The sequence below is a fragment of the Glycine max genome, chromosome 2, assembly GCF_000004515.6.
Source record: "Glycine max cultivar Williams 82 chromosome 2, Glycine_max_v4.0, whole genome shotgun sequence".
Taxonomy (NCBI): domain Eukaryota; kingdom Viridiplantae; phylum Streptophyta; class Magnoliopsida; order Fabales; family Fabaceae; genus Glycine; species Glycine max.
Genome location: NC_016089.4, coordinates 7,933,228 through 7,948,385, shown reverse-complemented (window position 1 = coordinate 7,948,385; position 15,158 = coordinate 7,933,228). Strand labels below are relative to the sequence as shown.

Here is a 15,158-nt window from a genome sequence, read left to right as displayed (position 1 = left end):
TAATTGTTGTTTTGGCAAAAGTGTGAGCTTTGTCTCTGCTAGGGTTCTCCCTTGAACCAACTAATCTTATCAGGAATTCACCCAATTCTTGTGGCGATCCTCTAGGCTTATCAAACCTCGTTGTTTATGGCGCCTCTTTGATTTTCTATTTTCCACGTTTCTGTTCATGTCTACACTTTCGACATTCTTCAGATTGTGCCTTCAGTCTGAATTTTCTCAGGTTCGTTCTACACATTTTACGAGTCTATTTTTAGTGTTTCTAGACCTTAAATTGTAGTTCAGAGCATCATCTTTCTTCTTGTTTTGGAATCACTCAAATCTGAGTTCTGTAAACCGAGATTCGAACGAAATTAAAAACTCGTTATGGGTTGTTGCTCTTGGTGCACAAATTTCATCCTAGAAGATTTGATTTGAACCAAGCACGTGGTTTGTTTCCATAAAAAAGTTAGCCCTTTTAGTCAATCAACCCTTGTGTCCTCTCTTATTCCATTTTTTATCCAACAATGGGAACATGACACCCACCTACATTGTACAACACTCTGTCGCAACCTACCTTTCGGCGGGAGGGCGACGCGAGACTCAAGGGTGCGTCTTCCAAGGAAAGAGAACGTGCAAAGTCAACACCAACACTTATTCAAGGAAAATGTCGGGAAAAACCAAAACATGTGGTCTGCGAACTTTAATCGTGAAAGGTTCGGGAGTTGTTTTTATGCACGAGGAAGGTATTAGCACCCCACGCGTTTGTTACAAGGGACGACATCCTTCAATCAAGTGTGCAAATATAACTTCAAAACTACGTATTTTCCCCTCTTTCTGTTTTTATGTATTTTCCCCTTTTTATGTTTTTTTGCTTTTTATGGGCCTTTTTGTATTTTTTATCTTTTTGTGATCGACAAGGGTATTTCCCTCGCTCCTACGTATTCCTCAATTGTGATGAGGAAATCAGATCTACGTAGTTCTTGCAGAACTAAACATTGGTTAAGTTATTTTTATCTTTTTTTGCATGATATATTTTAACCGAACAAAAGTCGTTTAAGGCATTGAACCTTTAAACGATCTTTTGATTTTTGGAAGGGGGAGAAAGGTTAAGGCGTTGGACCAATAACGATCTCTTGGTTTTTGAAAGAAGAGAAACATTAAGGCGTTGGACCATTAACGATCTCTTGGGGTGGTTGACAAAAGCGAAACTTTTGCTCCTACGTATCCTCAATTGCGATAAGGAAATCAGACCTATGTAGTTCTTGCAGAACTAAACGTTGGTTAAGTTGTTTTTATCTTTTTTTGCAAGATATATTTTAACCGAACAAAAGTCGTTTAAGGCATTGAACCTTTAAACGATCTTTTGATTTTTTAAATGGGGAGAAACGTTAAGGCGTTGGACCATTAACGATCTCTTGGTTTTTGAAAGGAGAGAAACTTTAAGGCGTTGGACCATTAACGATCTCTTGGTTTTTGAAAGGAGAGAAATGTTAAGACATTGGACCATTAACGATCTCTTGGGGTGGTCGACAAAAGCGGGGCTTTTGCTCCTACGTATCCTCAATTGCAATGAGGAAATCAAACCTACGTAGTTCTTGCGAAAAGCGGTAAAGTTATGTGTTGATTTTATGCTTTTGAACGGTTCATGTTAATCAATACAAGCAAAGAAGGCGTTGGACCTTAAAATAGTTTTGAGTGACTTTTGCACAAAACTTGGTTTGTGAGCTGATTTTAGCCTTAGTTTTACTTTGATTATTAGTCAATTCATTCAAGAAAACTTTTAAAGAAAAATGTCTGATTGATATTTTTGATTATTTTTTTATTATTTTTTTCAAGATATTTTGATTATTTTATTATTATTTGCCTTTTTTTTATTTAACCGAGGTTACAACGTGAACAATCGGTTAGATTTTGCTTTTACAGTGATTAAATGACATTACAACACAAATGATCAGTTGAAATTCATTTTATCATTTATTAGGCGAGATAACGGCTTAAACGATCGGTTAAAGCTCGTTAAAAACGGAAGAAAAGAAAATCGAAAGTGAACGAAATGAAGATGAAAGCTAACAAAACAAGAAATGAATTGAAAGTCTTGGATTTCGAAACGTCGGAAAATCTTCACGAAATTGCTCACAGAAACGTCTCTGAAGCGTTACGGAAGCACCTCGGCTTGAATTTTCTTCACGAAAATACATTTTTTCACCCAAAACAGTTAAAATACATAACATAGGGATCAGAGACCCTTTGGAACAGTCCTCCTCGACCTATTTATAGAAAAGAGGTGTGGTGCTTGCCGCCCAGCTCGCCTAGGCGAGCAAGTTGCTTTCTCAGGAAATTTCCTAATGCACCCCCCATTTTACAAAGTTCACCCCCTCTTTTACGTAATTCACGAAAAAGTTATGGAAATATATTGGACTTGATTTTCTTCTTTTTTCTCTTCCTTCTCACCCATTTTAAGTGAAATATTCTTATTTAGAGTTACGAGAATTTTATGGAAGCATTACGGAAGCTCCGGAAGCCATTTTTCAACAAAACGGGGGAGGAGGTTGCCACCCAGCTCGCCCAGGCGAGCTAGGTTGCTTCCTCCTTAAGCAACCCAGCTTCCAAAATGCTCTGTAATGGCCTAGATTCTAAATTGCTATTTACACCCTATCTTGATAAGTTCACCCCTTGTTTTGTGTTTTTTTGGCTGTTTTCCTTCCAAAACCTTACAGAACTTTACGGATTCCACGACGATGGGTGTTAAGCCTTCCGAAGCGATCAACAACGGTCCCAAATAAAATTAGGGTGTAACAGTCTATTTACACACCCCCACTTTGCGAAATACACTCCCATTTTCGTGTTTTTTTGCCAATTTTTCTCCGAAACATCCCAAATGAAGGTCACATGCTAACAAACAATGAACCCTGGATGAAATTAGGATATGACACACTCATTGGGGAGTTACTTCCTGCACTTAAAAAAGGACTTCCTACACCTTTTAATTGTAGATGCAATTGGCTTTGATGTTTTGATGATGATCATGATGATGTGTTGCAATTGATGCAAATGGGCTTTTCAAGATTAAAATTCAAGACAATACTTCAAGATTACAAGGCACAACATCAAGATGATCACTAGGATATTAGGAAGGGAATTCCTAATTGAATTAGCAAAGGTTTGGCCAAGTGATTTAAAATAAAAAGTGTTTTTCAAAGGTTTTACTCTCTGGTAATCGATTACCAGAGGATGTAATCGATTACCAGTGGCCAAATACCTTTTATAACAGCTATAAAAATTTGAATTCGAAATTTTAGACTGTGTAATCGATTACACACTTTTGGTAATCGATTACCAGCAGTTAGTAAACGTTTTAATTCAAATTTTAAAAGCTGTAATCGATTACACAATTACTGTAATCGATTACCAGACAGGAATTTCAGAAAAATAATTTCAAGAGTCACAACTTTTCAAAGGCTTTACTCATGACCACCAATGGTCTATATATATGTGACTTAAACACGAAATTGCTCAGAGATTTTCAGAACAACAAAGTGTTTATCCTCTCAAAGAGCAATTTCATTTTATCCTCTTAAGAATTCCTTGGCCAATTCAATTGCAATTCATTAAGGAATTAATTGAGTGCTCAATCTGTAAAATCCATCTCTTTCTAGAGAGATTTGTTCCTCTTCTTCTTCTCATTCTCTAAGGGATTAAGAGACTGTGAGTCTCTTGTTGTAAAGGATCTCTAAACACAAAGGAAGGGTTGTCCTTGTGTGTTTAGAACTTGTAAAAGGAATTTACAAGTTAGTGGAACTCTCAAGCGGGTTGCTTGGGGACTGGACGTAGGCACAAGGGTGTGGCCGAACCAGTATAAAACTGAGTTTGCATTTTCTCTTCCCTTAATCTCCTTTATTTATTATTGCTTTATATTCATATTCAAGTTGCTTCATTTGAATTAATATTTAAGAAGATTGTCATTAAGGGAATTCATAACTTGAGTAAAAAAAAAGTAAAATAGATTTTTAATTAGGGGAAATAGTTTGGAATATCTTAATTCAACCCCCCCCCTTCTTAAGATATCTGAGGCCACTTGTCTAACATTAATCTTTTCAAATCGGACAATAATGTAAAATTATACTCTGAATTCTTGATATTCAGATTAAAGGAAAAAAAAAAATCCAAATTGGTGCAGGAAGCAACTGCCATCTCATTGTTTTCACCTTTTAGTATCCACTATCACTTTCTCAGAAAAAACACATTCACTCCAACATTGTACAGTGCACCTCAATTATGATGGCCTTGTTATCTTAGTTCTTTTTTTCTGGTTCAATTCAGTTCATTCAACCTTCTTTTTTCTTTTTTCTTTTATTAAACCCATTTATGCTTAAGTCAACTGCTACTTTATTAAACCCATTAGTTTTATTTATTTTACTTATTTTTATTTCTTTCTTTGTTAATATTTAAACCAAATTGGGTTAGCATAAACCTAGTAATTGAATTTCCTTTATGATATTTTTTTTCTTTCTTGTAAAAAAAAAACTAAATTCCCACTTTGAACTCAAGAAAAAACAAAAACAATGAACACAAAAATAAAATAAAAAACATTTAAGAAAAGAAAGTCTGGTCAAACATGGTAAACACAAAATTCCCATATAGTTTCATCGACCTCGTAATCAGAATCACAAAAGAACCAGAATAACAAAATCTTTTGCTACGCTGAACTAACTGTATTTTCTCCTTACTAATTATAGAGTATAAACTCCGAATGATAACTACTATTCACCCAAGAAGGAGAGGTAATGGAACTTCACATAAATCGCAAAAAGATATTTACTGTTTGACACAACAGTTAGGAACAACTTCAAATCCATCCGACCAGAGACCTTAATCATAACAAATGACAACATTTTCATTTTCGAAGGAATGCCACGGTTGCAACACGGGAGCCTACAGATCCACCAAACATGAATGTCGGATATGTGCGGACATGATTTACATACTGAAATGGGGGCTCTCTGCACGGTTCCTCGTCCTTCACTGCCCCAAGTTCCTGTGCAGTAGCAATTTTTCGTTGGTTGAAACTCTCCACTTCTTGTACCAATTCATCCTTTGTATTGTTACATGATGTGATCACCTTACATCCAACAAGGAGAAAGTCCATAAGAACAAGCATTATTAGGTACTAAGAGCTGCTGCAACTATATATTCATGAACAAGCAGTAAACAAGATCAAAATAATAATGGCTTCTTTTTTAATGAATAAAAAGAATCCCACTTTGTAATTTCATGCCAAGACCCACAAGCCTCTACAATTTGGTAGTAAATTTAAACATTCAACAGTAGCTTTGAATAAATTTTAAAGTGCTTACAAGTATTCCACCAGATGCAACCAACCTCGAAACAGAATCCCAATACATCATTCTGAAATTGAGAAAGTGATAATATAATTCCTCAGTACCATGCAATTAGACTATAATATGCAGAAAGTAAAGCAAGAAAGAAATGTTAAACATAGTTTGATAAAGCAAAATAACATCATTTCAATAGAATTATAATAGAACCGTGGACACAAGATAGTATTTTCTCTTACCTCTTGACAGGACCATCAGGATGCAATCCAATAGCATCTAGTGTCCCTTTATCCATGACAAGTCGAAACTCTTGTTCCAACTTTGTCTCGAGGACATCATCAACCTTAAAATAATCAAAGCCAATATTATGCATTAGACATGTCAATAATATAAGATAATAAGTAATGTCTTGTATGCAAAAAGGGGATGCCAAGAAACAACTTGAAGGTAAAAACTCCATGCAATTTATCAAATACAACAAAACACTACGAAATGTGATAGTGTTAAGAAATATAAGCCAGCTACTAGCTAAGTTAATAAAGTTGTTTAAGAAAGCTTCTTGTAGGGATGAAAATTTGTTATTTACTCCTCAAGAGAGACAAAAAGTTCTACAGCACTTCCTCTTTTATTTTCTCTCAGTTTAATTAAAAGAAAATTTGTTATTTACGGTTTGTGTTTTGTGCTCATGTGTGTGTACATGCCCCAGTTAAGCTGAAACAAAACTCAGACATTTCAGTACTTCTCCTATTATTGTCCCCTCTTCCATTTATTCAGAATTCCTCCATTTTTTTTCTTATTTTAGTAACATAATTCATCGTGTTAGCCCTTCTTCCACCAGGTTCATAGTTTACATGCACTTAGTTTACTGTTGAAGCCCCTACTATGGTATACACAAAGCAAAATAACTACTACTCATGTTATACACAAGAAGAAAATAGTTAAATAAAACTATGCATTTAGAGATGCACATGCATATTCACACACACACACACACACACTAAAATTAGAACATACCAAAAATTTGACGTTGGAAAATCCATCACGATTAGCAAGGCTTTGGGCAAGGCTGATGGCCCTTTCACTATAATCAGTCCCAGTTAAATCAGAGAACCTGAACAGATGACAAGATTTTTTTCTTGATAAGATCTTTGCAATACAACATAAACAAATGCACATATCTCTCCACTACCAATATTCACAATTTACAAGAACCTAGACTGAACCAAGCTTGGATCAATGTTGTTAATGGCGGATGGCGGTTCATGGCGGAAAGTAAAAAATCCGCCATAAAAATATGGCGGATGGCGTAGCGGAAAATGGCGGATGTCATGGCGGACCAAAAAAAAAAAAAACATACATATAAACTCATTGAAATTGAAAAAAACAAAGGATTGCATTCAAATAAACTAAAAAAGTTTCATGAGTTCATACAATAATCAAGTACAAACACCAAATAAACTCATTAAAGAGTTCAAATAAACTCAGCCATTTAAAAGAGGACTGAACAGAAAAAAAAATTGTGGTGTCAAATACGAAAAAAAAAATGGGACTGTTAAAAGTAAAAAGAGGTGTCAAATAGCAAAAGGAAAAAAAAAGCTGCAGACAGAAAACAGGGGGTGTCAAACAGCAAAAATAAAACTAAAACCTACGCCTTCTTCTTCTTCGCGACGCCTTCTTCTTCGCGACAGCAGCTTCATCTTCTCCGCGAGAACTCCTCGCTGCAGGCCGCCGTTCGTGACAGATGCGTCGCTGCCGGAGCTCGTCGCCGCCGCTTGTGCCGGTGCGTCGCTGCCGGAGGTCGTCGCGGCTGCGTGCGCGTGCGGCTGCGGGTGTCGCGGCTGGGTGCGCGTGTGGGGTGCGAGAGGGACGCGGCTGGGTGCGGGAGGGACGCCATTTTTCGCCACCCCGCCATAACCGCCACGACCGCCATGGCTATGGCGGCCGCCATGACGCCGCCATCCCAAACCCGCCACGCCACCGCTATTCGGTGGCGTTTTTTCGAAAAACCGCCATGAAAATCCGCCATGGCGCCGCCATTTAACAACACTGGCTTGGATTCATTCCTTGGAAACTTTCTCATCAAAGTTTACCAGTAAGGTTTCAGACACACTCACGCCCCTAAACTTTCATTTTAAACCATTCAATTTATTTTTAAAAAAAATAATCATGAACATAAAATAAGATAATTCTACATGATTTTTGCATAGAAAAATCTCATCCTTATAACTTCACGGGTATGAATGACACTTATATGGATTGATTTGATTCAAGTATTTAATTACATTTTCATATATTTTATAAGTAAATTACTTGATACAAATCATTTTCACATATTTATTTCGTACAAGATTAGTAAGCCTTTTTGCTGTCCAACAAATAGAACAAAGCACTGACACATTTCTGTGTAGTCAAGAGCGAAGGCAAAAGAATGTTGGGGTAAAATTAGAGAAGTAGAGAAAGACAATACATTTTGTGGTTATTTGAAAATATATATTTTTATTGGCTTCAATATGTTTTTCGGCCCTCAAATTTGGCCACTTTTAGTTTTGATCCTTCAAAATTAAATTTACTTCTTTAAGTCCCTCAATTTTTGAAAAATGTTCTTTTCTGTCCTTCCTTATTGACTTTTGGCATATTGGATGTATAATTTGTGGCGGTTTTTGACCACATGAGGGACTAAAGAGAATAGTTTCAAAATTGAGAGACTAAAAATATAAATTTAAATTTGGGGGAAAAAGCAAAAGTAACCTAAATTTGAGGGACCAAAAATATATTTAAGGCATTTTTATTTTATATTGACACAACATATATTAGTAACAAAAATGGACAAAATGTGAAACCATACCCTTGTTTAGCTAATTCTTGGAGCAGTAAACCATTGCCAGTCCCAATATCTAGTACACTCCAAGTAGACAAAACTTTATCACCTAGTTTGTCAGCTTCAGCCTTAACCTCATCGACACCATTTGGTATGTGACCTTGAGAAATTTCAACACACAAGGCTTTTGTCCAAGATGCTACTACTTCCATCACATCAACTCCAAACCTAAACATACAGAAAATAAAAGAAAAAAGAAACATAGCAATTAAACATTTTTGCTATGAAAACCCATAGAATGTGTCACTTCCAACTATTGAATATAGTGTCAACATTCATCACTGTCTAGAAGCAATTAAGTGCAAATAAACATTAATTAAAGGCAAATAAAGAATCTATAGTCCTTTACTACAAAGGAATACTGGAATACAATCTCTTAATTTAAGGCTAGACAGGCAAATAAGAAGGTATTGATCCCAACGAACAAACTTCTTACTCATTGAGGGGAAGCAGAAAAACTCAAACTTACAGTATAAAATGATGCAAAATAAGATTTCAAACTCATTCTGTTATCTTACATAAGTTTACACATTAAAATGTTCATCTGTCTTTTCAAACATGGGAAAATTATTCTTATCACATCGCTTTTCCATAAAATGTAGTATAAAGGGATTGGCTCTTACCATGAATCAAAGTGTTGTAAACATTATGCAAAGCAAAATGATGAGTAAAAACTCAGAAATCTTAATGTGGGTCTGAAGTGCATACTTTCCTTAATCTATTGGTTCATGTCCATGGATATTATAGGTATGTTTAGATGATGTTACATAGATCAAAGCTGTGAAAAAGGTTTTTTGGTCTAATGCTACATTTAGACTGGTGTGGAAGCCTCCAACTCACATTTGGGGCTCCCAAACATGATTATTTTAGAGAAAAGATGCTTGTTTATTTTAAACAAAATGTCATTTTTCTTATTATTGCATGTTAGTCTATGTGAAAAAGTTTAACTTTGGTGTTGGGTTGTTTACACTAAATTTTACTACAAGTTTACTTATGAGACAAGAGTTTCCAAACATAAATCACTTAACACTAAACTCACTTCTAAGTTCTAACTACAATCAACTTTTTTGCAAGATCACGTTCATCCAACATTTAATTTGCAAAGAATCACCCAAACACATGCTAAGCAAAGCAAGGAGGCCAAAGTAGATTTTGGAGTTTTACATAATCCCTTTTTTTAACATTGTGCTGAATGAATGAATTAACTTTATCTAATAAGGAAAAACTTAGAATGCACAGTATCTATGCAATAAAAGGGAGGAGTACCTAAGGTAGCAAAGTACATTGTATAACAAGCTTGGAAAACAATATAAGCAATGAAGAAATGCTGATTTTTAATGAGTCGCTCAAAAACCAAATACTGCTCATCACCAAATAATCAAATAATAAATAAAAACAAAAGAAAAAGAAATTAATACTTCTCTCCGAGTGCTTAAATACCAAATACTGCTCATCACCAAATATGGTTTCTAGTAAGTAATTTCACCAACTGGCTGAACTTAAGATTATGCAAATTGCTGAATGGTACAAAGCATATCTCACACGAAAAGTACGAAAATAGAAATCAACGGCTGTCCATCATTTCCGTCAATTCTGTTTTTCAGTTTTCTTTTTTTTTTTTCATTTAATGTTCAACCAAAAAAAAAAGCAAGACATATTTCATATTCTTTCATGTTTATGTTGTTTTGTACTGTATAGCAGTACTCTAAGATTACAGCAAAGATGTTTTAATTGAGCCCAATTAGTAAGCTGATTGCACCTTTTGCTTAGAATAAGATAAGAACACATGTAAACAATTGGTAATCCAAAATTAGATTAAAATCAGCATAATTCTGTACCACTTCAAATCACATTTAATCTCTGCACCGTATTCATATAGATCAGCAAAGCACATTATGCAATCAAAGTTTTATTTACCAGACTTCACCAGTATGACCATGTTCACGAAAATTTGTGAGCTCGTCAGCATATGCAGAATCCCAATAACTCTGAAATCCCAGCATGGATGTGACTGCTTCAGAATCAGGTTCATCCTTGTCAGAACTGCAAATCCAGAATAACAAAAAATAGTCAGCATTGGTAAACCGAGAATGATGATTCATCCATTCAACTCAGTCGTCATCTCCCAGTTTGTTTCCCATCATACAGACACACAGTTCCCAACTGTAAATCTCAAAGAAAATCCAAAATCCACACAAAGGTACAAACAATTCAGATCAGATTCATAAATCACCAGCGAACTTAAAACATAAACCAACTGCCCTAAAATCAAATGTCACCAACGAAACAAACCAGATCTTAACATTCTACTTCACCTCACTTCCTCCACCTTACATTAATTCAAAACCTAGGTATTATATTTATCTCGCTTAGAGCTAAACAACATGTTTTACTTTCACCCTATGCATAATCACTAACCAGCAATCTCATAGCATAACAAAAACCGAGGCAGCGAAAAACGCAATCAACAAATAAAAATCAAGTCCGTTAGGGTCCACAGAGCAGTAATTCACAAAACACAAAATCCAATTCATTCGGATACAATCTCGTATAGGCGCGAGCGTGCGTGTGTGTGTGTGTGTGAGAGAGAGAGAGAGAGAGGAAGTGAACCTGTAATCGGAGGGAGGTCGGAGGTTGGCGTTGGAGAGAGCTTCGGCGGCGTCAGCATGGCGCTGGTCGTCGTCCAGAGTGCTTCCGTACTCGCTCTTGATGGACCAAGAGTCGGCGGCGACGGAGCGGTCGTCGTCGGAGACCAGATCGGTGGCGGAGAGAGCCACCGCGCGGGATTGTTGGGAGACGTCAGAGTCCTCCGGCTGCAAGCGGATTCCGGCCATTGAAGAGAGAAAGAGAATACGTTGGTTTATTTTGTGTCTAACATAGCATATTATAAAAGTTTGTATATTATAAATAAAAATTATCTTTAAAATAATTATTATAAAAACAATCAAACTTTTATATATATATATATATATATATATATATATATATATATATATATATATATATATATATATATATATATATAACAGTTTGTGTTAAATGATAATGATAACATAAACTTTTATACTATTAGAATATACATTATTTATTCTTTTTATTTTTACATCTATTTTTTTTAAAATAATCATATAACTGGTATTTTAATTTGGTTACAGTAATGGTTCAATGAAAATAGATTGAAGCGAAAAAACATTGCTTGAATAGGCCTAACACGTTTAAGTCTGACTTCTTATTTATAATAAGTTTCTTTTAAGTTTGATTGTCATTTTCAAAAATCAAACTTAGTCTGATAGTCTATATAGGCAAACTAATTAACTAATGGATCAATGATAAAAAAAATGTATAAACTAAGTCATAAATTAAGAAAATTAAAATCACATTACTACTCAAAACATGTGAGTATTTGTGTGATTTTATAAAAAAAATAACAAAATTTATTATATTTTGAAAAATAAATAATGAAATTTATCAAATAGTAATGAATTGTTCAAGCCAAAAACTAGTTACTTAAGAAAATAAGCTGGACATTGAAATTTTAAAATTTATGTTTATTATTCAAATATTTTCTAAAAATGTTAATAAATATCTTAAAAATACTAGTTAATATTTATTTTTAGATTTTGGTCTTATGACATAAGATTTACGTTTAAAGATTTGAATATGGTATGAGTGTTGGGACTACTAAAAGTTATCTCTTACAATATAACAAATCAAATACTCACATTTAATAGCATTTAATTGTGTCTCAAATATAATTGTCTTCAAAGAAAAATATTTATAAAAAAAAATTTGGATCAAAGATTTAGGACTTAATTCAGATTGAAGTCTTGATGTTTATAGTTTAGGATAACCTTGTATATGCAAGCCAAGCAGGTAAAGCATGAATTGGAATTCATACATGAAAAATAATTCAGACTTGTATGTTTCTTCCTGAAAGTCACAATCAACCAAACACCTCCCCTTTATAATGGTAAAATTGGTCTTCATCCTTTTCTTATGGGTAAAGCAAGAAATTGATGCACTTAGGCTTTCATAAGACTTAAGGATATTGTAAAGGAAACCATCCAAAACATTACTTTCTTGTATTTCATTTCTTCAATCTTGTAAATTCTCAACAACTAGAACCACTCTCTCAAGTTGCCAGTTGTCAGTTATCAGTTGTCAATTGTCACTGGCTCGTCCTCTCACTCTCACAACACATCAGTCAAGATCCTATTTTTCTTTGGTAGCAATGGTGGTATTCCTGAGAATTACTACACTCATGACTTGTAATGCCCCACCTGCACTCATCTAATCTCGTTCTCTGTGCTTTTCCATATACACCAACTGGACAGATAACAATGAAGTCAAAGAAGGTCGTGACTCGTTATAAGGCTAAGCGAGTTGTTCAAGTTTTAAACCAATCTATAGGAAGAATAAATGCCATGACATAAAGCTACATTTTGGACCAATAAATGTTTGTCAATGACTCAATGTAGTTATACGTAGGGGCAATAGCATAACGAATAAGAACTATATCGGGCTTTTTGTTAAAAGTAGGGAATTACTATTCTCATTAACATTTAACCAACCAGGTAACCATATGTTGGACGCTTGTTTAAGATCAAAGTACATCAAACCCATAGAAAGTTTTACCATGAGAGGACTATATCTATTGGTTAAATAGAAGTTAGATCAAATTTTGCTTCTCTCAAATACCAAAAGGAAGCAAAACATCAATATGGACATAAAGTCCCAGTGTTGAACATCAGAAAGAAGCTAGCAAAACTAAAGTGAGATAGGGTAACTTCTTTGTAGTCTAACATGAGCCCTACAAGAGATATGCTGTTAAAATTGCTAGACTGTACATATAAAATGTTAAAATCTCCAATAAGATGATACCTAAAGAATGAAATTTACATCAAGAACTGACTATATATGCACACATAACAAATCAACATTCAGTCTCCAGCTGTGGCATCCATCTTCCGAGTCTGAGAATGAAACATTTCAACTATATTGGCAACTGCACTACATTCTTTTGGGCTTCTGTCTGACGCACAACTTATATCTCAGAAATCTGATTGAGATGCCTCAAGATGGATGAACTAAACCAATGGCAGCATGATGAACTGGGAGTGAATAGACATTTTGGTCCCTGTCTTTGTACCCATTTTACAAATTAATCCCCATCTTTTTTAAATGTAAAAAATAGTCCATCTTTACATCCGTTATGCAAATAAGTCCCTATCATTAAAGTCCAATTTCCACTGTTAGTCATATGTCTATGTGGCAAGTCTTTGACCCCTTTAATTAGCTTCGGAGAAAGCAAGTCTCCTTCTCACATGAAAAAAATTAGATTTCAATGAATCAAAATAAAACACTCATTCAATTATGCATCCAAGGTTTTAAATTGCTGCAGATGAGGACTGCATTGGCCATAGTAGCCAATGACAGTAACTATAACACAAAACCACTATTGCAATTTAAACCTCAATAGTACCAAAGTTTCAAAACCGCAATTGTAGCTGCAACATTGCGGTCAATGTTTTAAATTGCATTCAGGGTTGCAGTTTCGCCACATCAAATACAACCACAATTGAGGTCATGTTACGGTTGCAAACACCCCAAAAACCTTTGAAATTGTGGACAAAATCATAGTGTGGACCGTTATTTAAAACCTTGATTGTGGTTTTGGAACTCTAATTTGAGGAAGAAGAAACAAGTTAAAATTGCCAAGTGTTTTGTAGCCACAATTTGTTTTGCAGCACACAATGCAACCACGATCTGTTTTGCAGCAAGTTAAAATTCGTGGACTGTTATTTAAATACAATCACAATCTGTTTTGCAGCACTGTTGGCTCCATTTGGGTTCTATTTTTTAGAAACCCTAATTTGAGGAAGAAGAAGCAAGTTAAAATTGCCAACAATGCACCTCACTAATGGCGTTACTTTCAAATTTAACGGCAAGGACTATTTTGCAACATTTATGCAAAGATATGGACTATTTTTTATATTTCAAAAAGATAAGGACTAATTTACAAAACAGGTATAAAGATAGGGACCAAAATGTCTATTCACTCGATGAACTAGGGATACAGTAAAGTATGCTCCTCTTATTTCCCAAACGACTTGTGGACAAAACCACATGTCTGATGCCACTCCTGTTTGATAATATGGTGGTTTTTTGGACAAGACTTTGTCCCTAGAGAAGAGTTCTTTCATCTGCACCACAATATCAATTTCCTGTCAGTGATGATAAAAGAAATTTGCTACCAACTTAACAACTTCAAAAAGGAAAAGAAAACATTAATAAGCAACACAAAATTGTCCACCCCACCGCAAAATCAATTCTTTAAGGTCCAAAATATTTTTTTAAGAACAGTATAGGCAAAAGTAACATAGATATGACAGATTGATTATTCTAAGGGTTCAAATTTCAAAGACAAGACTAGGAAAAATATAATCATGATTACATCCTTAACTTAAAAGAGGAAAGAGTCTACGATACTTTAGAGCAAGCTGGCATAGCGCATAATATTTTTAAGTCAAAAGAATTTATACATCTGTAAAATGAATCTGAGAATCTAGACATCACACAACATACACTTTGATACTTCTTTGCTTCAGGATTGAAACATGCCATAAGAAATGGACTATACCTGCAATAGTAAAAGATCCAGATTAACAACAGAGCAGTAAATCACTTGTATATATAAAAAAAAACAATGTGAAGCCACAGAAAATGCATGTTCCTTTTTCTACTATTTCCTTTTCCATTTGTGGTATGTTAAAAAAGTTCTTAAGTAATCATGTATGGTGTATCAACCAGTGAGCAAGATAATAAAACTTCATGATTTCATTTGACGAACACAAATTCCTATCACAATTACTCGCATAAAAGTTTCGTCTGAAAAGACGATCCTATTTCGATGCTGCCAAATGCTCCATGTCAAAGAGACCCACCAACACTGCCAGGTCTAACCT

At 34.8% G+C, this 15,158-nt stretch overlaps 1 protein-coding gene across 1 annotated transcript; it reads right to left on the bottom strand.

Annotated features, from left to right (window-relative positions):
* Positions 1-4,598: 4,598 nt before the first annotated feature.
* Positions 4,599-11,085, bottom strand: LOC100777536 (EEF1A lysine methyltransferase 2). Its single transcript, XM_003518590.5, has 7 exons — positions 10,804-11,085; positions 10,111-10,236; positions 8,161-8,361; positions 6,330-6,426; positions 5,555-5,658; positions 5,334-5,385; positions 4,599-5,098 (listed from the first exon to the last, which is right to left on the bottom strand). Exons 1-7 carry the CDS (start codon positions 11,025-11,027, stop codon positions 4,874-4,876), a joined length of 1,029 nt encoding a protein of 342 aa, XP_003518638.1. The 5' UTR covers positions 11,028-11,085; the 3' UTR covers positions 4,599-4,873.
* Between the last annotated feature and the right edge of the window lie 4,073 nt (positions 11,086-15,158).